Source organism: Nanorana parkeri, unplaced genomic scaffold (assembly GCF_000935625.1).
Source record: "Nanorana parkeri isolate BGI_ZX_2015 unplaced genomic scaffold, ASM93562v1 scaffold154, whole genome shotgun sequence".
Taxonomy (NCBI): Eukaryota; Metazoa; Chordata; class Amphibia; order Anura; family Dicroglossidae; genus Nanorana; species Nanorana parkeri.
The window spans coordinates 1,849,968-1,874,203 of NW_017306422.1; the positions used below are offsets into that span (position 1 = coordinate 1,849,968).

A 24,236-nucleotide genomic window follows, 5' to 3' on the forward strand; every position below is an offset into this window, starting at 1 on the left:
TATGAGAATAGGCCGGACAGCAGCACTTCTGCACTTTGGGTCGGCCGAACATGAAGAGCATGTTTGGCCGACCCGAAGCCAGCCGCAGCAAGCCGATGTACGGCTGATTTTAGTCGGTGTGCAGCTGAAATCAGCAGTACAAGCCTGAAGTGAATAGCCGAACAGCGTTCGGCTCACTTGACTTCGGGTTGGTTATTCACTCGGTTGCCTACAGCAGCTTTGTGAATAACCCTCTAAATATTCGGATGCATGCAAATTATTTCCCGAATGTAATTTATGTTGTTAAACGTTAAAATAAAAAAGAAGCATGGAGTTCCCTCCCCAAATTAATTCATTTATAAAACTCAGATGCTCCCCTTTCTCCATGAATGAGTAAGTGGGTAGTTGTTATCCCTACTCATTCACCAAATTAAAAAAGTCAAATTGTAAATCACTATCCGAATCCTGCCGCCTCCACCTTCGTAACATCTCCAAAATACGCCCCTTCCTCACCAATAACACAGCAAAATTACTCATCCACTCCCTTGTTATCTCTCGTCTTGACTATTGCAACTCCCTCCTCATGTATCACTTCCCCCTCTCTTTTAGATTGTAAGCCCTCAGGGGCAGGGCCCTCCTTACCATCTTGTCTTGAATTGTATTGTGATTGTAATGTCTTCCTTATATTGTAAAGCGCTGTGCAAACTGTTGGCGCTATATAAATCCTGTATAATAATAATAAATAAACCGTAAAAAAAAGTCCTTTATTTGAAAATGTTGAGGACATGTGGCCTGGTATGGTGCAGGAGGGGCGGAAAGCGTGCACTCATCCCCCCGTTCCTGCTTTGCCAGGCTGCTGCTTGGGTCAAGGGTCTGGTAAGGTATTTTAGGGAGATCCCTCACTTTTTTATATGGTTTTTTTTTTGCATCGGGGTCCCCCCTAAAATTCCTAAAATATTATTATTTATGTGGACTGTCAAAAGTTAAAAACTAAAAGAAATTCACTTTTTCTAATGGCACTTTGCTGGAACCAACATTAGTTCGGAAATATCATTTAACTCATGCGAATCTGAATCCCCAAACGAATTGACTTTCGGTCCCGGCTTACTTGTCTAGCAGCCAGTACTGAGGTACAGACACTCAGTAACATGGCTGGTAAAAAGAATACATTCTATTGAGAACTGCAAGCCCCCCTGCTGCAATGGCCGATGGGACTTGCAGTTTCTTAATTCACAGATCCTGTCAAAGGATCTGTGAATAAATGACGTGACTGTGTGTGGTAGAAGAACCTCATGATTCAGGTAAGTGGGAGAGGGAGGGGGGTTTTGAAATCTGACCATGTTTCATGTTACACTCCAAATACGGGTGCAACCTGAAACATGGACAGACAGGTAAACTAAGCCTTTAATACTATCAACAGATGGCCATCTCTCAATGGATGATCTCCCAGCTACAATTTCTTTTGTGTCATAGTCAGGGCTGGATTTACTTCTCAGGAGCCTGTAGGCAGAGAAATGTGAAGCGAGACCCCCCACCCCCGGGATAATAAATCTAACAGAGGCAAGAAACTAATAATATTAGGACAGTGGTGAAGTGCCAGGGCCCAGTCCCAGCTGCAAATGCTGTGACCCTGGTAGTTCTGCCACTGACTCTGGCTGTAGAGGGACTACAAATATCAGCAATACATTATACAGCAATGCAAAATGCCACCAGCTATAGAGGACTACAATTCCCAGCAATAAGTTATAGTGGGCTGTGCACTATGGTGGGCTGCAGAGGGTTTTAGGAGGCTGAGTGGGGTCTCAAGTGAGCTGTACAGGGTCTATGGTGAGCTGTGCAGTGTCTATGATGGGCTGTGCAAGGTAAATGGTAGGCTGCCCGGGGTATATGGTGGGCTATGCTAGGTCTATGGTGGGCCGTGCGGAGTCTATGGCGGGCTATGTGGGGTCTCAAGTGAGCTGTGCAGGGTCTATGGTGAGCTTTGCAGGGTCTATGGTGGGCTGGGCGGGGTCTATGGTGGGCTGTGCAGGGTCTATGGTGTGCTGTACAAGGTAAATGGTGGGCCGTACAAGATAAATGTTAGACTGTCCGGGGGTATATGGTGGGCTATGCTAGGTCTATGGTGGGCTGAGCGGGGACCATGGTGGGCTGTGCAGGGACCATGGTGGGCTGTGCAGGGACCATGGTGGGCTGTGCAGGGTCTATGGGGGATTGTGCATGGTCTATGGTGGGCTGTGCGGTGTCACCAGTGGTCTGCGGGTCTTGCGGGCCGGTGCGGGCGGCGTGGTTTCAAGGGTGGTGAAAATTGTATTGTTTAACCCTATACAGGTAAAAATACCAGATACAAACATGCTATTGTTTAACCCCATATAGGTCATTTGTAAGGCTACATATTGAATATGGGGTACAATTGTGGGCGCTGCACTGTAGGAAAGTCTGGAAAGCTAATGGAAAATAAAACTTGTTCTTGTTTGGAGAAAAAGATACCCCTTAGCGGTCGTCTAATACATTTCTTTAATAAGGGCCCAGTCACACCATCAAGAGTGCGTTCCAGTGCGTTCGGCCTCAGAAACACACTGGAACGCAACGCAGTCGGCTCACTTGCTTTGGGGTGGGAGGGGGTGTGGCAGTTCATTGAACTCAAAGGCACCGCTCCCTGCACGCGGTGCGATCGCCACCACCCGGACGCGTGGCACATTAGCGCCTGCGTTCCGGTCCAGTGCGATCTGCAAAAAATGCTGTATGCACTCTTCTTTGCAGATCGCACTGGACCAGAACGCAGGCACTAATGTGCCACGGGTCAGGGTTGCGGCGATCGCACCGCGGGTGGGGGGCGTGGCTGCGGTGCCATTGACTTAAATGCACTGCCACGGTCCCTCCCGCCCCAGAGCTGGCCGGGTTGCGTTCCAGTGCGTTCCAGAGGCCAAACGCAGTGGAACGCACTCTTGATGGTGTGACTAGACCCTAAATCCAGAACAAATGAGATTTGGAAAACATTGTGCAAACACAAAGTCAGTTGCATACCTTGTAGATCATAAGCTTTCACGAGCAGGGTCCTTCTGATCCTTTTTTATGGTATTGTAACTGTACTGTTTCCCCATATGTTGTAAAGTGCTACAGAAACTGTTGGAGCTATATAAATCCTGAATAATAAAAATACTACTATAATGGGACTAAGAAAAGCTGGATGCTTTTCCTACAACCAATACAGTTATAATTATTAAAGTATAAAATATTTCGATATCAGAAAGTGATCCATTTGTCTTTGTTGGTTCAGTAAGGAATATTTTTCCCTTTGCAAGAAAAAGATGGTTGCAATTTGTTTGCTTTTCTCCGGAGCCTGCTGGAGTTTGCAATATGCTAGACATGCATTATTCAACCTGGTTTACTATGTAATTATGTAAGTTTCCGGAGCTGGAAAATTTTAACATTGACACTGTGAGCTGAAAATTCTGAAATTATTTCCGAGTTGTTCTTATTGATGTTAACTTGACACACCGGCAGCTTGGCAAGAGGTGCGTCTGAAATGAATTTTAAAAACATGAAACGATTAAGTGGATATAAAAGTAATTAGATCAAGAGCTGTTCTACAGCCAGCAGCCATGAAGTTGATCCCTGGCTTAGCTGCTAAATCCCGTGCTATAGATGCAACTGGTATAAAAAGAGAAAGGGAAAAGTCAGTAACTACCAGAAAAGTTCAGACTAACATCAAGGGATCATCAAACCACGTTGTCATTCCCCGTACCGCAGGATAAAGGTAATAGACTCTTTCATACTCTTTTGTGTCAACCATACTCTGTTGGTTAGGATAATTGGCCCAATTTTTCATTAAATATAAATGAATCTGTTGTGCTTTTGCCTTGCTTGAATATTTCTTTTAAAGTATTAAATATAAAATCTGGACCTTTTGGACACTTACAATGCATTTAAGCAGTTTAGGGTGAGCATCTTCAATAGGTGATCCAACCTTTATGGGCTCTCCACTCATACAGTGGCCTTGAAGCGACATGAAGCAGTTTGAGTATTCCAGCAGCAGTGGTCCTACTCTACTATTTCTGGGTCAGGAAAGATTCACATGTAATATAACTGCTCCAGACCTATTATGTGACCTTCGGATTAAATAAATTAAGTGATGGGACATCTAAAGCCGTTACAGCAGACAAGTTATGACAGAGTTCATAGTTGTGCACAGCTTATTACATTAGGGAGTGCACACAAAAGTACAAATATATATATATATATATATACATACTGTACATACACAGACCTGAGGCATCTCGGATTCCCATCTCTTCAACTGTCCCTTACCTCTTTCAGCTGGGGTGCCGTAATGAAGCAGGGAGCCTGGCAGGTGGACATATATATGACCACCCACCTGGCTTCCTGATTAAATGGGAAGCCACAGTCACAGTACCTCGCAGCTTCACAAGCACGGAAGACTACGGCTGTTAGGTGAAGAATGTAAGTGACAAGCGCTGCTGCACTCTGTATCGCTGAGCCGGTCACAGAGAGATCTTTGTGATCTCTCCACCAGCTCAGTGACTAAAAACACGGCGCCCGCTGTTGTGGTTTTGATGGTGCACTAGCATTACCACCTTTTCTTTAAGCGAAACTCGAACACTCTAGTGCCATGTGGCAATTTTTGGGGGGAGAATATACAGGAGAGAGTGAGGAGAGACAGCCATCGGAGAGAGAGAGGAGAGACAGCCAGGGGAGGGAGTGAGGAGAGACAGCAAGGAGGATGAGTGAGGAGAGACAGCCAGGAGAGTGTGCCCTTCAAGATTATATGCACCCCGTGTTTCAGACACCTTCTTGCTCTCCAAGTTCCAGTATCTCTCCATGTCTCGTGTCTCTTAAATGCACTCAAGTTGGCTCACCAGGACCCCTGTCTGCCCCTGTCTGCCTGACATTGTGTCCTGGTTTCATCTGGCCTGAATCCTGGACACGGCACATAGAGGACTCAGAACCCGGACTGTCCGAGTGAATCCTGGACAAGTAAAAATCCTATGTGGCACTCAGGGTGATGAGGGTATGCTCAGGCACACCCCGCACACCGTGTGCACACACCTATGACAGAGTTACTGATTACAGTTCACAAAGCACCATGTACCAGTCTATTTAACCTGATAGACTGGATAGATAATGTTAAAGCTGCTAATTTGGTAAAATACATTTTGTTTGTTTTTTGCTTTTCAAAGGATTTCAGCTTTTACTTTTTACTAGACAGTACAACAACCAACTATACAAAAGTAGACTTTACATCCACTGATTTTAATAGTTTTGTAAAAGATGTATTTTTTGTGATATCAAGTGTAATATTCAATAATCATTTCTGTCTGCATGTTGGCTCTAAAACGAAGTAAAAGTGTTTCAAAGTCAAAGATCAGAGATCAGTCTTTGTCTTTGTTCCTCTACTTTTAAAAGAAAGCCCCATAATTAGAGTTTTTTTTTTTTTTTTTTTTTTAGCTACATAACAATACCTGCTGAATATTAAAATACATAATGGTCTGCTGTTTTTTTTGTTTGTCCCTGTGCTTAAAAAGGTACCTGTGGTAATAACCTTAAGACCTTCACCAGTAGTCATATTTTGATATACTTGGGAACATAGGATGCTTGAGAGCCCAATTATATTTGGCTATCTGAATAGGAAAGGTAGAGGTCATCTTTCCACACCTATTACATTGCAAAAATAAAAACAGAGACTGTACTGATTTCATGCACTAGGTGGCAGCCAACTCTTTCTCAATGTACGTACTATGCTCGTTGGAGAGAACAAGCATGTTACAGTTTTAAAAATACTTGGTTGCCAAGCATTTTTACCCTGCACTACACTTATGCCAATCCACAAAAAATACACCCATTATCCAAAAGTAAATACATAACTATTGATTTTTTTTTTAATATAAGAAGAGCATCAAGTGAGACTTCATATACAACTGTTTTCTGTTTTTTTTCTTGTACCCATTACCTAGTTAATATAGTATATCCAATATGAGGATTTGGAAAGGGAATCTTTTGAAGTCAACATTGCATGATAGGTGTGCGTTCTAGTGTAAAGAAAGAAGCAAACATCTGTGGAATCTAACACTTGACAGTAATAACTAATGACTAATATTATTTTGCCGCACATTCGAATATATTCTTTAATCATTATTGGAATTTGTGTGCTTTAACTTGATTTCTGCAGATAAAAACACTATGGCTATTTCACACAGTCGGATCAGGAGGGGATCTATGCATTGTAACATCAGTGTACGTCCAGTTATTTCCTCCATCACAACAATACTTTAATTAGTGTACCCATGCTGGTCTATGGGGAATCAAATGTAAACGGACGCCTGTGCGTTTAGATCTGGCTGCCTATAATTTATCATCGAGCTTCCTATCAGCTCCGAAAAACTGATAGGCAAACCTAAGTAGAAAGCCTGTGTGAAAGGGGCCTTTGGCATGATAAAAGGAAAGAACTGGATCTTTGGAGTTAATGTATTGGATGTGTGTGGATTTAGATTTGTGTTGGTAAATTGTGTTGGTGAGATCCGGAAAATACAGTAATGGAATGGACACTGTTTACGCACACTAGTCTATAAATATATAAATATGTAATTATATAATCACAGAAGGAATCTAGATATACACTGACAGGGCTATGCACAAGAGGGTGAAGAGTTTGGAGAAGGCAGGAGAAGTGAGCAATCTAAGCCAGAATAGCTGATTTGGAATACTTCTCCAATTCAGTTTACTTTCCAGTTCAGCTATCTTGTCCTAAATTGCTCACTTCTCCTGCCTTCTCCAAACTCTTCACCCTTTTGTGAATAGCCCTGTAAGTTATGATGGTATGTGCCAAGTATTTGTTTATTTCCATAGCCAAGCCTATACCACAGTATCTGTCTATATACTGTATATAGTTATTCTGATTCATAACCAATATTGCGGAAATTCTTTATAGTTTATACACAACATGATATAACCATATGTTAGATTTCCTTGTAACCTGCGTAATGGTGACATAACTTTGACACTGATTAATCGCATTTATCTGGGTTACTGTTTTCTCAACAAATACTGATACTTAGTTACCAGGTAAATGTTGACATAATGGGGGAGGTATAGATATGTTATAGTGTTGCAGACATTTGCTGAAAAATAAAAATATTCAATTAACCATTGTGGCTGCAATCTGGAAGCCAATGGTACACTTTAAGTACTGCTAGCAAATGCTTGCTTCTAGGTTAGTGTCCCAGATATAGTTCACATCTTATAGACTTCAGCAGTTTATTACACAAAAACCAACAGAACAGCACCAATGAGTGTGCAGTCAGAAAAGGGAGAGATCTAAATGCTTCCAACAAACAATCCTTTAATACAACAATGAACCACACTGAACATAATCAAAAAATATATATAACCAGCTTTATAGCAATGATCAAGGACACATGTACAAGAAAAACAAAAGGATCATCCTCAATAAATAATTATGATCCCCACAAAACACAGACAGGGAGTACAATGAAAAAAAATAAACAATACCTTAATTAAAACTTAATTTCATTGTTTAAATTTTTTTTTAACCATTTAATTAGCAAAATTACATTGTCACATAGTGATGCGATCCAGGTCACAACATGAACCATTCCCGTCATACCAATGTTTTCTACTCCCAGGACATCTTGTCGATCTTGGGAACATTAGTTGATGATTATTGTGTTACAGCATTTATATAAATTTATATAAACTTCAGACATGTTTGCATAACACTGCTAAATACTTTAAAAGGAAATGCAGGCTAGTTAATAGATGTTGTGTGCTGGGTGTATATATAAAACCTACCAAGAATGCTTAATTTCGATCCCTGGGTCCTGCATTTTCTACTACATTTCACTGCATTTTTTTAAAGTGCTCCCTAAAGAAACAAAAGTGAAATGCTGAAACCAGCGTAGGTGTTAGATTGACAACAAACAGTAGCATTTTCATTAATTTCACTTATATTTATTAATATATGCTATCAATATATTCCCATAAGTGTCATTCCTATATATATAAATACAGCATATTGAATATATATCTATATCTATTGATATATAGATATAGATTTATATTTATTTATTTTATAGTTTAGTTACTCGGGTTTGCTATATCCCTGATGACGTGTCCTCAATAGGCTAAACAATGCTTTGAAAAATAATGGGAAGATCAATTAAACAGGCTTGACACATCACATAGACAGGCATGATCCCCAAGCATTTCTTAATGGTAATTGTGCAGAAGATTTGAAATGGGTAATATAAATCCAGTATGACATATTTTAGGCACAGTACACTAGAGTAAGATTCTTAATAATACTGCTCGCACATGTACAACAATATGTCATAACATTCTATAAAATGTCAAATAATACCATTACTTGTCTTTTATTTCAGACACGCTATGGATTGCTATGGAAAATACATAGCAATTGCACTGGTATTGTTGTCAGTCTGTATGCATGCCCTTTATTCCTTTCCTGATGAAAATTTTTCGGCTCCAGGTAAGGATGTTTGCATGCACTTTTTGTGTTAGCATTGTAAGCTTCAAACGTGTGTTACAGCTTAATTTTAGCCCCAGCCGTAGGATTAACTTTGAAGGAAACCTGTCACAGGCCTGGACAATTCGAAGTGAGCAGTATGTGCTCCTGTGAAGAATATACATAAAAAATAAATAATAAGGATTTGGAGGTATACACAGCTGAAGTTATATGCAGAGGGGCAGAACAGTGGTTTAGTGGTAGGCACGTTTGTCTTGCAGTACTATGCTTGTGTGGGTTTCCTCCATATACTCTAAATTCATCCCACACTCCAAAGTCATGCTGGTAGGTTAATTGGCTCCTGTCCAAATTGGCTGTTAGTGCTTGTGTGAATACATATGAGATCTTAGGTAGTAGTAGTTATCTTAGATTGTTAGCTCCTTGAGGGTAGGAACGGACGTGAATGTTCAGTATGTAAAGTGTTGCATAAATTATTGCTGCTATACAAGTACCTGTAATAATAATCAGTAAGTTAGTGAAAGCAGTACAGAATGACTAATATTTTGTACAGGGACAACACCAAAGATTTCAGTAAGCTTAGAAAAGCTTTGTTTCCATGTTACATGGCTTTTAGAGAAATTCAAACTGTTTTATTCTCAGTCAGGTCCCAAGGGTGTGACATTACTTACAGTGGAAATGACCGATTTCATGTAAGCTGAGCTTGGACCAGTCTATGTGTTAAATTATAGCTGGACACGTTTTGAAAGTTGCTGGTTTGAAGTACACAGTAAACTTGTTGCAGCGTAAATCAAGATATTTTTGGGAAAGTGTCAGAAACTCATTTTTTTTATGCACCGATCAAGCATATCAGAGACTTTTTTTTTCTCTATATCAGGTTGCCCTGAATGCAGACTGAAGGAAAACCAACGTTTTTCTAACATGGGGATAGGTCGGATTTTTCAGTGCAGTGGATGCTGCTTCTCTAGGGCGTATCCTACCCCAATGAGATCAAAGAAGACAATGCTGGTGCCCAAGAACATTACCTCTGAAGCTAAGTGCTGTGTGGCAAAGACACAATACAGAGTAAGTATTAGAAATTCACATTTATTAAAAATATTTAACTCAAAGCAGATCTTGTCTTAATGAATGCAAGGTGAAAGTCGAGCTCCAACCTTTCTGTTCGCTCCTAATAGAGATACAGAAGAGTAATCAAAACATGGCAGAGCATCCTACTAAGAAAATGTTTTTATCACTGTTTGTGGCTACATTAGGAGGATTTCCAACCACTTCTTACTGTTGCTGACACCCATCAACAGTAAACTAACAACTAGCGATTAGAAATCTACTGAGAGGGAACAAGAAATACTATACAAAGGTTTTCGCACCCTCCATGCTAGCCAACAATAAATAAAGATCTGGCTGGGCTTGAGCTTTAATGGTGCATCCGGATGATCACATGCGTGTTAGGCATTGCCTTGGGACAAAAAACAGAAAATGGTGACCAACTTAAAATAAGCTGTCTGTGTCACTGTACATGCACCCACACAAAAGTGGTTATACCCCTAAGAATGCACGTGAACAAGCACCTACATGCACATGCAGTAAAATTACACATCTCAATGGGGGACACCCATGTTTTCAGAGGCAAGAATTGTAAAGAAGCAGGGCAGCAGTGAGGCTAGTCATATCCTTTGTCATGATCTACTCAGCTTTGAAGCATTGCGGTTGATTTACTAAAGGCCAATAGACTATTCACTTTGCAGGGGAATTTTTATTTTGCAAGGGAATTTTCCCATAGCTTAGTGAATGAGGTGAATCTCTGCAGATTTCCATCATCCAATCACGTGCAAGCAAGACTATAGTGTTTTTGTTTAACCCCTTCATGACTGAGGCCCTTTTTTCCATTTTTGCACCCATGTTATATTCCACATTAGCAGGTGATTGGGTATTCTTTGCAAAGTAAATTTTCACCACATTCACTTAGCTAAGGGACATTTCCCTTCCAAAGTAAACAGCCTATTTGCTTTTGACACCTTTTAAAGAGTTGTTGATTACCTATAAAAAAACACAACAATCAAAGACTTAGGCCTGGTTCACACCTGGGCGTTTTACAGCGCGTTCCTGCGCGCTGTAAAACGCTCAACATGTGAAAACCAACAATTGCCTATGGGCATGGCTGCCACCTGGGCCTTTTACAGCGCGTAGGTACGCGCTGAAAAACGCCCTACGCCCGAAGAAGTACAGGAGCTTCTTTGGGGCGTTTTTCTGCGCGTTTCCTTTGGCATTCCCGAGTGTGGATCGGGGTTAACAAAGCGGTAACCCGGAGCCACACTTGGGAATACAGCGTACAGGTCTTACCTATGCCGCGATCCCCGCTGTGTCCTCCGGCGGCTTCCGACTTCCGGGTTCCGACCCTTGCGAGCGGCCGTGTGGCGGGAAGTTTGAAAGTGAATTTTTTTAAATAGAGAGAATAAGGAAAAAAACTAAAAAAAATCAATACCGCCAGTGAAACATGCGTTTCACTGAACGGAAAAACGTGCTACAAAAAGCCGAAAAAAACTAGCTGAAAAACGAGCTGAAAAAATACGCTCAGGTGTGAACCCAGCCTTAAGGACATGCTGGAAACTTTCTTTGGCCATTTGCACTGCTTCCTATACATAGACAGAATATTGCTATAGATGTTTTAATCAAGTACATTGCTAGTTAAAAAAGGCATATGTGTAACCAATCTGCCCATAGACATACGCGGGGTTAGTCACATAAGGGTGAAAACAGATAACCAAATCAGTGACAGGTCCAGCATACTTTAATCAATAATGATCATCAAAAGGCTATGTCTGGCCATACAGCTTAAATGTGATTATCTGCAGTTTTCCATAAGAGAGTACTGCATTGCTAAGTAGAGCCTACATTTTGCAAGCTACCTAATACCTTGCAGTTCAGAGGTAGGTCTCCTATATTTGAGTATCATGCAAAAACCAACTGGTGTGCTTGATGGAAACAAAGAGACATTGACAGATAGACACAGAGGAATGGCCTATCATGGATTATGGACCTTGCGTTATAGACGTAGGTCAAATGGTACAGTTCTAAGAAAAGAATGCTGCATGAATAGCCATGCCCACCTCAGAAACCCCCACCAACTTTAAAGTACACAATTATCTGAAAATGACTAAGACGTTCATGACAACCATGTCTGTAGGTTAATTTGTTGGTTCAACATTGGATATCATGTTTAGAATTAAGAAAGAGTCTACCTTACATCATAACTTACTGCTTATACAGATGTAGTTTACAGGTAGTGCCACAGAGGGGATACATAATTTAATTATTTATTTATTTCAGGTATTTATATAGCAGCACTTTACATACTGCACATTCACATCAGTCCCTGCCCTCAAGGAGGTTACAATCTAAGGTCCTTATCATACATGGATACATACCGGGAGGTAAATTTAGACAGGAGCCAATTAATCCTCCAGCATGTCTTTGGAGTGTGTAAACTCCTGAACATGCAAACTCCTTTGAGATATTGTCCTGACCGGGATGATAATACTACTACTACTACTACTACTAATAATAATAATTATTAGTACTACCATTTAAGTGGAATTTTATTGTTCCATTTTAGTGGAATTAATCAACAAGGGTAAATCACTGAGGCTTCAAACCAGGTTAAAAAAGTTTTCAGCATTAGTTTTATAATACTTTGTTATTTTTCCAGTTATGAAATAGAGAACTCACTGATCCATCTGGTGAACTTGAAAATCTAGCTCTTGGCTAACTCGGCAGCCAAATAACTTTATATAGAAACCTGCCCTAGGTTTGTTTTGGATTCCTGAGAATATGTGCACAGAGCTCTAGTTTTAGATAAAAAAAAAACCCTACTTTCTAAACATTTTATTCTTCACAATAATGTTTAAATTCAAACCTTCAGTGTTGCTTTTATTTTTGTTCCTGCTATTATTATTGCTTCACCAATTGTAATAGTTACGCAATACAATACAATGTAGAAATTAATGAACATATTGGAGGATGATTTTAAAAGAAGTCTGGCAAGTACTGGTGGAAGGAATTATAGGGAACAGCTAAATTCTTAACAAAGATGTCATTTATTTTTAAAAAAATGCTACTTCAGAAGAAAGGCTAGTTTGTGATCATTTAATTGGATCTGTGTTTTCCTGTCTTGAAAAATTGTAATGAAATTTGTTAAATGGGCCTTTGGCCATTAATTATTTTTTCTCTATTTTATAAATATAGGGGTCTATTCACGAAGCTGCCGAGGGCAGCCAACCGGCAGGCTTCTCACTGCTGTTTGGGCTATTCCTAAAGATGCCGAACAGCAATGAGTGAATAGCCGAATGACGCCGAGCGGCATCCGGCTCGGCTGTTCTGCTCGGTCCTTCAGAGGGAACGAGCAGAACAGAAAAAGAGTGAAAAAAGTAAAAAAAAGTAAATAGAAAACGATTGTGCGGAGCTAGCAGTGACAGCTAGTTGGCTGAGCAGCTTGGCCACGATCGGGAGCTGTACGGGCTATTGTGAATGGCCCGTACAGCACCCCTTCGGTTCTACTGAACCGAAGGGGTCCTGGGGCCGAAGCTAGCCGAAGCTACGGCCAGATCCTTCGGCAGCTTCGTGAATAGACCCCATAGTCTCAATATAATACATGGTGTTTTATTGACCCAAAGGTGCTTTTGCTCTAATGTTCCACACATTTATACACATTTATGTTCCATTTATACACATTGTAGGGTTGATGTGATCAGGCACCAGTTAATGTAGCAATTAGTATATTTTTAAGCTGGAAACCCATGCAAACAGAGGAACAGATTACTCGTGTGGATAGTGTCCTTGGTGGGATTTAAATAAGCAAGTGCAGTGAATATCTTTCAAGGGGGTGGCACGTGATACACAAAACAGTTTGTGCAGCTGCTAAAACACTCTCAATAGCAGTTTTGTCAAAAGGAAAATTAGCTGCTGGCAACAGCTGTCAAATTTAAATCAATGCATCTTTGACAGCCAAATATTAGTTTTAATCATTAATACCATTTAAGGATTTATTTATAGAATACAAAGGTAAGGCATTTGGTTTATATTATGACTTTATTTTTTATCCTCTACCGGAAAACATAAAAATTTTAAGATTATTGTTATGTTTGTTTTTTGCTATGCATAAGTGGGCATTAAGAGTTGACCCACACAGTTTCATTCATTGCAATGGTCATGTTTGACTTGCAGCACTGCCTGTCAAATGCAACATATGCAGTGCTGATATTGCAGTGTGCAGCTGGGGGGGTGGTGGTAAAAACGCAGATCAACCACCTGGTTTTACCACCCCCTTACCGCCCATGTGAATGAGGCCTAATACACAAATCGAGTTGTCTACCTTTTGTTACAAGGATTGCAAATTCCTACATACACTCAAAATATAGGTTGCAGCAGGATATTTTCCAGTACCTGTGTCAAAAGGCAATAAAAGAGGAGAAGTGAGGAGTTAAAAGATGTGGAGTAATATACATAGCTGGTCCCATTAGCAGAGTTGTGACTTCAACTGTAACAATTGCCTATATGTTTTAGGTTAGGATAGGGTAAGAAAGTAGTTTTTTGTTTTTTTTTGCTGTCCACTGGGAAGATCTACTTTCTTTGTCCTGGTGACCACTTTCACAAGGATAGAAAGTGATGGTAAATCTGCAATTTTACAGCTGTGTCTTGGACAGGAGGTGAGGGAAAATCTTCAAATGGAGACACCTCTTCCCATGACAACTGTTGAAGAGGGGATTTCCCCTTACTTTGGAGAATTTTATGACTAGCTGTTGTGTCTCTTGGACTGAAAATGGAGGTAAGTATTCCCATTGGAACATAACCAATACCTAGTCTATCCAAAACTAATAAAAAAGTTTTTGATTGTAGACCTAAAATATTCATGAATGATCAAGAACAATACGTAATCACTTGCCAAGTGCGATCATTTTGTAAAATGCGACTACGCACCTTGAATTCTAACCTGCCATTTTTACTTTTTTGCTGTTGCCTGCTTCAGAACTTTATTTTTCTTTTCCAGGTCACGTTAATGGACACTGTGAAGATTGAAAACCATACAGCTTGTCACTGCAGTACCTGCCTTTATCACAAATCCTAAACGCCAAATGATGTCTTTTGTTAACATACAATAATAAAACAGATCTCCTGCTTTTCATTAATAACCTCTAACAATGTTCTTGAATTTACTGCCTGAATAGCAGCACACTTTTCCTTTCACCCTAATTACAGGCACTGGTTTCAGATAAAACTTTTTTTTTTATTTTTTATTCTTGCTTGTATACACTTGATTAAACTTAGATTAGCATTAACATTTGCTGTACATTTCACTATTTTTCAAGTATGTATCACTAATACAGTAATGTACAGTAACAATGTTATAAAGGTGTCTTTTCAGCTGTCTGTTGACTAAACTATTGTTTTAAATGTGAGGTTTTTTGGGGGTTTTTTGGTGACCATTTCTTGAAACATCTATCCAATACTAAATTACATAAGACCTTATATTAAAGCGATAGAAGCCAAAAAACAAAAGGGTGAAGAGTTTGGAGAAGTCAGGAGAAGTAAACAATCTAGGACAACATAGCTGAACTGGAAAGGGAGCTGAATTGGTGACTTTTTTCAAATCAGCTATGTTGTCCTAGATTGTTCACTTCTCCTGCCTTCTCCAAACTCTTCACCCTTTTGTGAATAACCCTTTTAGTTTTATTAAAAACAGGACTCACTGAATTTTACTTTTTCTTTATGGTTTTTGTTTCATTATGTGCTGCTTACTGTAAAACCAGCAGTGAATGTTTAATGATTTTAGTAAATAAGGTGAAGCCGTATCCCGTTTGATTAACAAACCTTTTGCTAGCAAAAATCCTATTTTTTTAATTGCAATCACATATGATTGGGTATTCATAGTGAACACAAGTTGACCTTATTGTACATAATTCACTTTCAAGGTCTGCCTACACAGTTTTAATAGTGAACATTTAATTTGGGTGAGTACCCTCCAATCTTTTAGTAAATCTATTCAATTGAGTTGACATATACCTAATTGCTTCACCCAAAGCATTTTTTTGTACAATAAAATGCAATTAGGTAACCACATATGCAGAATTAAACATACCTTAACTTTAAAGTAGTATGAAAGACACACAGAACTCAGGATTTAAATTTGAGAAATGCATTCAAATACCTTAACTAGTAACAAAAATGTATCTTATTTGTGCATCACTCGGCTGTAGATCTTCAAATTATCTCTGAATTGGTGCTGACACTGTCCTTCTTTCTGGAGGGTGACTACATCTGTTCCCCATGGTCCCTGTGTGTGTTGTATAGTAGCCACCACTCCAGGCTCCCTTCCATGATGGACTACAATCTCACATTTAGTTTACTAATTTATATTAACCATATAGTCTATTCCTTGAGCCATCACCTCTGTGAGGCGAGTGTCTGAGCTGGTGGCCTTATCTTGCAAAGAACCTTTTTTTATTTTTGCAATTACCAGGAAGGAAAAGGCAAAGCAATTACATTTTTAAATAAAGAAAACAATCATGTAAATAATTATGTCTGTAAAAACTCTACGGTGTCTATTCACTAAGCTGCCGAAGGATCTAGCCGTAGCTTCGTCTGATCCTTCGGCTAGCTTCGGCCCCAGGACCCCTTCGGTTCAATTTCCGGGCTATTCACTATACTGATCTCTAGACAGCCCAACTCTCCCGGACGCTCCGGGAGTCCCCCGCTATTAGATAGCGGCTCCCGGCCGCCCGAGAGAGAAACACTTTCTCCCAGAATTTATTTTTTTAAATATTTATTCTGACGGCAGCACTAGCTCCGCCCAATCGTTTTCTATTTTATTTTTTACTACCGTATATACTCGAGTATAAGCCGAGATTTTAGGCTGGAATCAGCCGTACAGGCCTGAAGTGAAAGCCGAACAGCGTTCGGCTCACTTCACTTCGGGTCGTTTATACACTCAGCTGCCTATGGCAGCTTAATGAATAGACCCCTATATATTTGGTCTATGACGTCACTGAGGTTTGCCAGCTGGTTTCTTTACAAATGCCACCTGACCGGAAATTTCTCATTTTGTGGCAGTAGTGCAGCGGGGCAAGCCTGTAGCACTTTTAACCCACTTCAGGACTGTCCACCATCAAAAAAAGTCCTGGTCCTGAAGCGGGTTATACCAAGAACATGGCTGCTGCTACAGCCATGTTCTTGGTGTCATTTAAAACAGCCATCAGTGGCTGTTTAGATACAAGTGATCTGGTGGCTATACAGTCGCCAGATTGCTTGTATGGTACGGCGGAAGGTGTTCCCCCTCTCTGCCGCTGCTTACCCCGGGCTCTGCTGTCCCCCATGTGGTGCAACAGTGGCACCGTCATATACAGTACCACATCTTATTCTTTACAATATATTAATTTTATTTCTATAAATAGAGTGTAACAATGCATATATCATTAAAAGACATAAAAATATGTAAAACCTCAATACTTTGAAGTTTGCCTACGATGTACCAAAGATAGCAGTAAAATACTCTACAAAAGATATGCCACCAAAACAGTATCCTTCCAATATATACATCAGATTTAAATGACCCTTCACATAGGATTCATACAGACATCAAACAAACTGGAAGGGATTCACCGTATATTTGTATTCAGCGCATTTTACAGTTTGAAGTCACTTCTTCTTTCGGACCAGCGGCAATCGTGCAATCAGCAATATTCCACAAATTAACATTATGATACGTCTAAATAACATATATTGATATAAAATAACAAATGTCTCTGGGAACTACTTACATCAAGTGTTTTAAGATACTCAAAAACAGAGTTTATAGGTCGAGCTTGTGATCTCCCAAATCAACTCATAAATTATCCCTCCACTCCATGTAAAAATGGTTATGTTCTGTAACACCGTGTGCAGCTTTTAAGCACTCCTCAAGCATGTTCTTGAAAGAATTTGTTTATTTTCATTGTTGGCCTCGAAGCTGCATAAAAAGATCTTATCCCCGCCTTGTGTGTAGAAGTGAACCTGTGGTGAAAAAAAAACAATCTGCAAGGATTTTACAAGATGTAATTACAGATTCCTACCTGCTATTATTACAGATCTCTACCTGTGTTCTGCTTGTGTTCTTATATTGAAGCTGTCTATGTCTGCATGCTCGCAAAACGTGTGAGGATCTCATGATCAACCACAGTGTTGTAATAAGAAACACGTCATAGTCAGTCAGGTTGAAAAAAGACACAAGTCCATCGAGTTCAACCTATAGATCCCATCACATGGGATCACTTCGGATGTACAATATCTTTGCCAAGTATAGTATCTCATCACAGTACAACACCCATGAGTAAACGTGGATGTCTGCAATTTTACTTTTTTTGCAGACTTCTGGGAAAAGCACTGAGCCAATTACATAAGCAAACAAATTGTTTTTGGGGGAATTTATTCAACTGCCTTGTAGACTTAAATAGATTGTTTTATTTTTAATAACATGCTATTTCAAAATAACATGTCTTGTAATCATATATTATTAACTTTTTAATGAAACATGCCTTTCTTTTAAAACATCACCAAACCTTCCTAACATTGTGCAGCTACAGAGAGCACCATCTTAGTCTCTATTTAGATCTATAGTACCAGGGTGTTGCACATGTGATCAGTTATGACATCAACCATTTCAGGGCTTGAAAGCTTTTTTGAGAGGTGACATAAGTACACTGGCAACTGTGATAGTCATCACCAGAGGCATGCCTTGAATGTAACATACACTGCACATGCACTAGTAGGCAGAATGTAATTGGAAACACAGCAAAAAAACATTGTTGGTATGCTTGATTATGGATTCAATAACATTTACTGAACACTCCTAACTTGAGCCTTCTTTTGGGAAACAGTTAAATCGATGGGTTTAGTTCCTTTCTAAAATGTAATTAGATAGAAATTAACCTTTCAGTACATATTACCTATTGACACATTTTATTTCCAAAGTATTACATAACTAATAATGTACGGACTGTACATTATTAGTTATGTAATACTTTGGAAATAAAATGTCTAATGTATAGCTATCAATGTATCTTTTACGTTTAATAAGTTTATTGTACTGTACCTAATATTTTATCTAAATCTGTCATCAGCATCCCAAACATAAGACAGATGGTTAAGGCATAGTCATTTCATAATGTTTGTTCCTTTATGTTGGCATTGTTGCTGTTATGTTTTTATTGCTTCATTATTTTTTATGACTTGTGAGTCATTTTGTGCACTCTAGACTCATGTACAGAAGTTGACTCATTTCTGAACCATTCATACAAGCATATTCAACAGAAATCTTTTAAAGTCAAATATAGGAACTGGTCAAGGTATTAATGATTAAAGGAGATTGAAATAAGATGAAGCATTAATTGTCAGGAAATACAATAAAGAATTTGGTCTTTTATAAAGTACAATGGTCATATAACAGATACATTACATTTTATCTCAATATATTTTCTGTGTACAATCTAATAATACAGCATTTTTTCTAAAGGGAAAGAGTTTAATTGCTTATCGAAGATAATTAAGAACATAACAACAGACAAACATAAAATGCAAAGAGAAACATCCTAGGTTTGGAGAATCACAAAAAACGGAGACAGCAACAATTAGCAATAGTTGTTGGAAGAAAATGTTTCCACTGCAACATATAAATCTGACATGATTAAAAAAACAGTATCCTAAAAAGGGTCATTGTGTGTGCCTAAAACATAAGGTTGATTAGATGATTAGTCCAAGCAAGCAGACATCTGGAGTAAAGAGCATGTCAAATTCCAAAATGGCTCGAGAAAGAAGTGGATCATTCTCTAATAACATTGCATTGAAGAATTGTTTCAACAAAAATATGGAAGCTTTGGAAGTAATACACTTACAATTTGGAGCAGATAAAATACCCATGTTTTTGTAGAGCATAATATACTGTAATTGTTTAGTTAAATAAAACTGGTATAGTTGATTCTTACTGCACAGAAAATGTATCACGGACCTCTTCCCAGTTCACATCATCAAGCAAGGGCATAGGTTGTTACCAGTGGGTAAAGGATGTCAACAGTTGTCTGTTGCAGATCTACATAAAAATTACATAGCAACATCATGTTCAACCAAAATACAATAATAAATCAATTAAAACTCTCCATCCTGGCAAAAAAAAAATCTGCAGTTAACTGCGAGAAAGACAAAAAACAAAAATGACCAAAAAAACATTAACAACAGAAAGAACAGTAAAAAAAAACAAAAAAAAACTTCACGAAAGGTGGTAGCTACATTTGTATCTATATATTTACAAGCCGAATAAATTGTTTTAAAGAGAAGGGTTTACATTACCTAAAAGAGCAAGGCCAAGCTGAGAATATATAGCATGCCCAGGCACTAAAACTTGTAAGTAAAGTGACTTTAAAATAATCAAAATCAGGAAAATCATTATCCACTCTAATAACATAGCACCTTTGGAGGCTATAGAGGTCTACCACAGAGCAATGGGTAATTGGAACAACTCATTTAAAGATTGTACTGTATACTGGGGTATAAGGAATAACAGAATCAGCATTAACAGTAGGGTTGCACAGATACTTCTGAGCTCCAAGACTAGACTAGAGAAAAATTCAAAAATTAGGAGGCAGCTGTCATTTGTAAGGAGCACACGGAGCTCCTGGGATTTGTACAGCTCTGTTTTAATGTACGATTTTGTTTTTATAAATATAAATAAAGTGATGCACAGATACCAGTTTTGCGAGCACTAGTACTGGTACTTGCCGAGTACTTACAAGTACGAGTACTGATACATTTTTGTTTATTGTCATGTGACAGTTTTTCTAAAACAATACAGACTAATGATTTCAGGACAGTGGTGGAGTGCCAGAGCCAGGTCCCAGCTGCAACCACTGCAACCCTGGTAGTTCTCATGAAAATGCCAAGTATATGCACTGGTATTCGAAAAGTATCTGTGCATCCCTAATTAACAGGATATATTTCTAAAGCCTTATGCCAAGAAAGCTCCATTGCATCAACTGGGGGGAGTTTATGACAGTTATGCAGATCAGTATAGAAAATCAGATGATCAAGATGGTAATAGGAGCCAATTATAGCAGTACCAAGCGTGTAGCTTATTTTTGTCCAAATTTTGTACTCATTCATATAAGGTAGAGAAAGTCCAAGCAGCTTCTTTTTAGCCTGGGAGTAGAGCTTTGTTTATATAAAGTATCTTTAGATTAAGTTGTGCAGTATTCCAATTATTTAACTGGGAATTCATGGCCTGAATGGCAGGAGTTAGGTTAAAGTGATATTAAAGTCAAAATGTTTTTAAGCTATTAGCTCATTAAATCATCTACAGTGGATGCTGCTCCTTGGTAATTTAAGGTTTCAGCTTCCTGCGGAATCAACTGGTCACCTAAGCACTGCCCTTATATCCTGTTTCGGGATGGCTCCTTTCACTTGCAAGGTCTTATGGAGCCACCCTTGTGTGTGCTAGTAAGATGTGTGTCTCCACAAACACACAGGCACAGGCAGGGAATCCACTTCTCTGCTGCCAGCTCCTTGATCCTCCCTCCTTCCTTCTCCTTTCTCCAAGCTGATAGATGGACAGCTGCAGGATATTTTGCTGTCCCTAGTGATCTTGTACTCTGCAGGATGTTCAGGGCAGCCGAACTGAGAGAATTGGAGTCAGCTGTTTGGCTGATTACTGTGTAAATACTGGGCAATGTTCATTTGTTTGATCTGGATTATTATTGAAACAAGTTTGAGTTTAATACTACTTTAGGCTTTATCTACGTTGTTTTCATCCTGACATCCAGGTATTGAAATCTGTCAGATTTAGTCAAAGATGGGAGAACATGCACAACTGAAGGAACAGTTTAGAAAATTGTTGACCACTATATCACTAGGCCTGAAAATATCATGACCAAATGTACCACTCGCAAAATCTCAGCTAATGACTGACCTGCAAACTATAAATTCACAAATGTCCAAGTATGTGGATATTTTCTCACACAACTGTCCTTGGACTAAATTCTTGATGTAAGACAACTGACAGGATACTGTATATATTTTTAAAATGTGCCCAATTCTCATTTTTGTCAACACTGCCTAAACAATAGCTTCACTGCAAAACATTGAAAGGACTTTAACGAATATAAAGGGAGACCATAAAGCTCTCCTCTTGTGTTTGAAAGGCTTAAAAAATATTGAGGTACAACTTTCTGTGGAACAAAGCCAGTTTGATTAGTAAGACATAGCCGTAGACAAGTGGTTAGTTAATCATTTCATTATTTAGATGAGATTATTTAGATTATTTAGAACCACATCCATTACAGTGGTAGTGTTGACATAGTTCCTTATCTTAACCCTGTTTAGAAATTAGGACAATGCGGGCCTGTGTCAACGAGTTTCACTGGGCAACTTGGTCTCGAGAAAGGCCTGATGAGATGTCTCAAAAGTAAGAAATTAAATTCCAACCAGAAAGCTGGACAGCTCTTGAGAAGCTTGAAAGAATAAATGGTTTGGTAAAATGTGTTCATTAATATCCACCTCTGGGGTAAGGATCTGCCCAGGCAAGCTTTTGATGCTGGAGATGGGAAGAGAAAACTCCTGTCTGGGTAAAAGGACCAGTATCTTTCCATTCTTTCCTGCTGTTTGAAATATTCTTTCCTGCATGTTTGTGCCAAGTCAGCATTTTCAGTAATAAAACAAGCATCTGCCAACCGATTACACAGTTGCTTACTTGAGTTAAATACATATGGGTTCTCCTACTTTAGTCCACAAATCCAGGAAGACGAGAACGGTGAAAGATAATGATGGCACCAGTCACAGTTCAGCTGCAGAGTTGCAGCTGAACTGTGTCACTTGTAGTTCCACAAGTATGTGCAGACCGGTTACACCTGGTTTTGTAGGCATGCATGGCTGTGCTGTTGCTTGTAGTCCTCCAGGCATGTGCTCTGTTCCTAATTTGGTCTTGCACTAGTCTGTCAGTTTTAGGTGTTGGCTCACCTCTCCTGCTGATTCTTATGCAGCTTCTGGGCCAATCAGTGCGGTCAGCTTGTGGACAATCTTATGTTCCTCCCTCTGCCTTACTCTATTTAAACCCAATGCAGCGCATGGCGCGCTGCCTGAGCAACACTTTCCTAAGCTAGATGCCGAGCCCCCTGTTTGCTGTTGAAGCTAAATCCTTTGACGGTTATCCATGTACTGGCCTTTAGGTTGTCCCTGGAAATCCCTGTCTACAGTCTGCCCTGTACTTCAACTTGTCCTTGAAAATTCCTGTCTACAGTCTCCCCTGTGCTCTACTTTGTCTGAATAAAATCAGCAGTCAAAATAAAATGTAATGCCATTGGGGAGCCTGCCCAACACCACAATTGCGCTGCCAAAAATCTTTAACATTCTTCAGAGTGGTACCTGTGCATGTTACTAAGAGCCCACATTTATTTCAGTGGAAAGCCATCTGTTAGGTTTGACGCAATGGACTTGAATGGAGGCTAATGCAGCTGTGAAGAATTCTGAAGCATTTGGGAAGAGGCTGTGTGGCATTGGGCAGATCATACAGTGATGATCTTGGAGGAGCGGGGCTGTTAAAAGGTAGGACCTATACTGAAAATTTCCATGGGAGGGGAGGAGAGGAGGTATAGAAAACGATACGTATACTATAAAGAGGTTATACTGGAAAGACCTAAAGACCATGCTAAATGCATTGCTCATGTTGATTACTTCTGTAATACATTTGTCTTTTTCACCAGAGCCCCAAAGTCCAACTCTGGTCAAAAGTGAAATTCTAACTACGCACTGACTCTAATGAACTTTTTACCTCTGTGCATTTTGCAAAAGCATAGCTCTGACTCATCCAGCAATATCATCAATGAAACTTACTGTTTCCTGGCACTTGCATGAATATTTCCTATCAGGATCAGACCTGCTTTTTCTTTTGTTATCTGCATGGGGACCGGTCCCCTCACTGCACCAGTGTAGTTTGCATTGTTGTGAGGACTTCAACCACTCTGAGTGATGACTGCTGTGGGGGGATTATTACAATGTCACAATGATAAGCCCACCCTACTACCCGCTCTACCTCTTCCTCTCTCCTGGCTTGTAAGACATTGCTAACAATTAAATGAATCCACCCACCACACCGCCCATGACTCAACCCAGAATTCTGAGAATCATAGGTTATGTAGTCTAAGAATACAAAGGGAAATGATGTGGGAAAGTCGAAAATACTTTCCTGCAGGCATTAGGTATGGCTGTGAACTCAGCGGGCCACTGATTATGCCACATCTAGATATATGGATTCAATGATTCAATTTACCATGTATGCAGCTTGCAGAGTAATTCATTAGTATGTGATGGCATTGTGGATGGGCAGGATTTCAATAGTATACCAGAATCCAGTGATACCAGAGTTGGGCTTTAAAACAGCCTCTTTGTGTGCTATGTATCATTACAATGATACAATGAAAAATGAGAGGCAAATTAGAAATGACTAGCAGCTGTCTATTAATTAAAGTACACGCAGGCCTTAAAAGTGAATGTTCAGTATGTTCCTGTAGTGATCTCTAGCACCTGATATCTGAAAAGTCCACCCAATCAACCAATGGAGCTTTGGTTTTTGCTGTTCAGCTAAAATGAATGTGAATTGTAGTGTTGATTTACCATGATGGTTTAGTACAAGATCAGTGGAACTTCAAAGCATTAAAGAAACTCTGACAGT

At 39.4% G+C, this 24,236-nt stretch overlaps 1 protein-coding gene across 1 annotated transcript; it reads left to right on the forward strand.

The window, feature by feature from the left end:
- The first annotated feature begins 3,674 nt into the window (after positions 1-3,674).
- On the forward strand, positions 3,675-14,829 carry CGA (glycoprotein hormones, alpha polypeptide). The gene is made up of 4 exons (XM_018554356.1): positions 3,675-3,736; positions 8,397-8,503; positions 9,375-9,562; positions 14,541-14,829. Exons 2-4 carry the CDS (start codon positions 8,404-8,406, stop codon positions 14,616-14,618), a joined length of 366 nt encoding a protein of 121 aa, XP_018409858.1. The 5' UTR covers positions 3,675-3,736; positions 8,397-8,403; the 3' UTR covers positions 14,619-14,829.
- Positions 14,830-24,236: the final 9,407 nt, after the last annotated feature.

What these genes read in the sequence shown, in the direction of transcription:
- CGA (XM_018554356.1), top strand. Translation starts at nt 8,404, where the DNA reads ATGGATTGCTATGGAAAATACATAGCAATTGCACTGGTATTGTTGTCA. An exon ending in TGAAAATTTTTCGGCTCCAG is followed by an intron (nt 8,504 to 9,374) that starts GTAAGGATGTTT and finishes TCTCTATATCAG; the next exon opens with GTTGCCCTGAATGCAGACTG. An exon ending in TGGCAAAGACACAATACAGA is followed by an intron (nt 9,563 to 14,540) that starts GTAAGTATTAGA and finishes TTTCTTTTCCAG; the next exon opens with GTCACGTTAATGGACACTGT.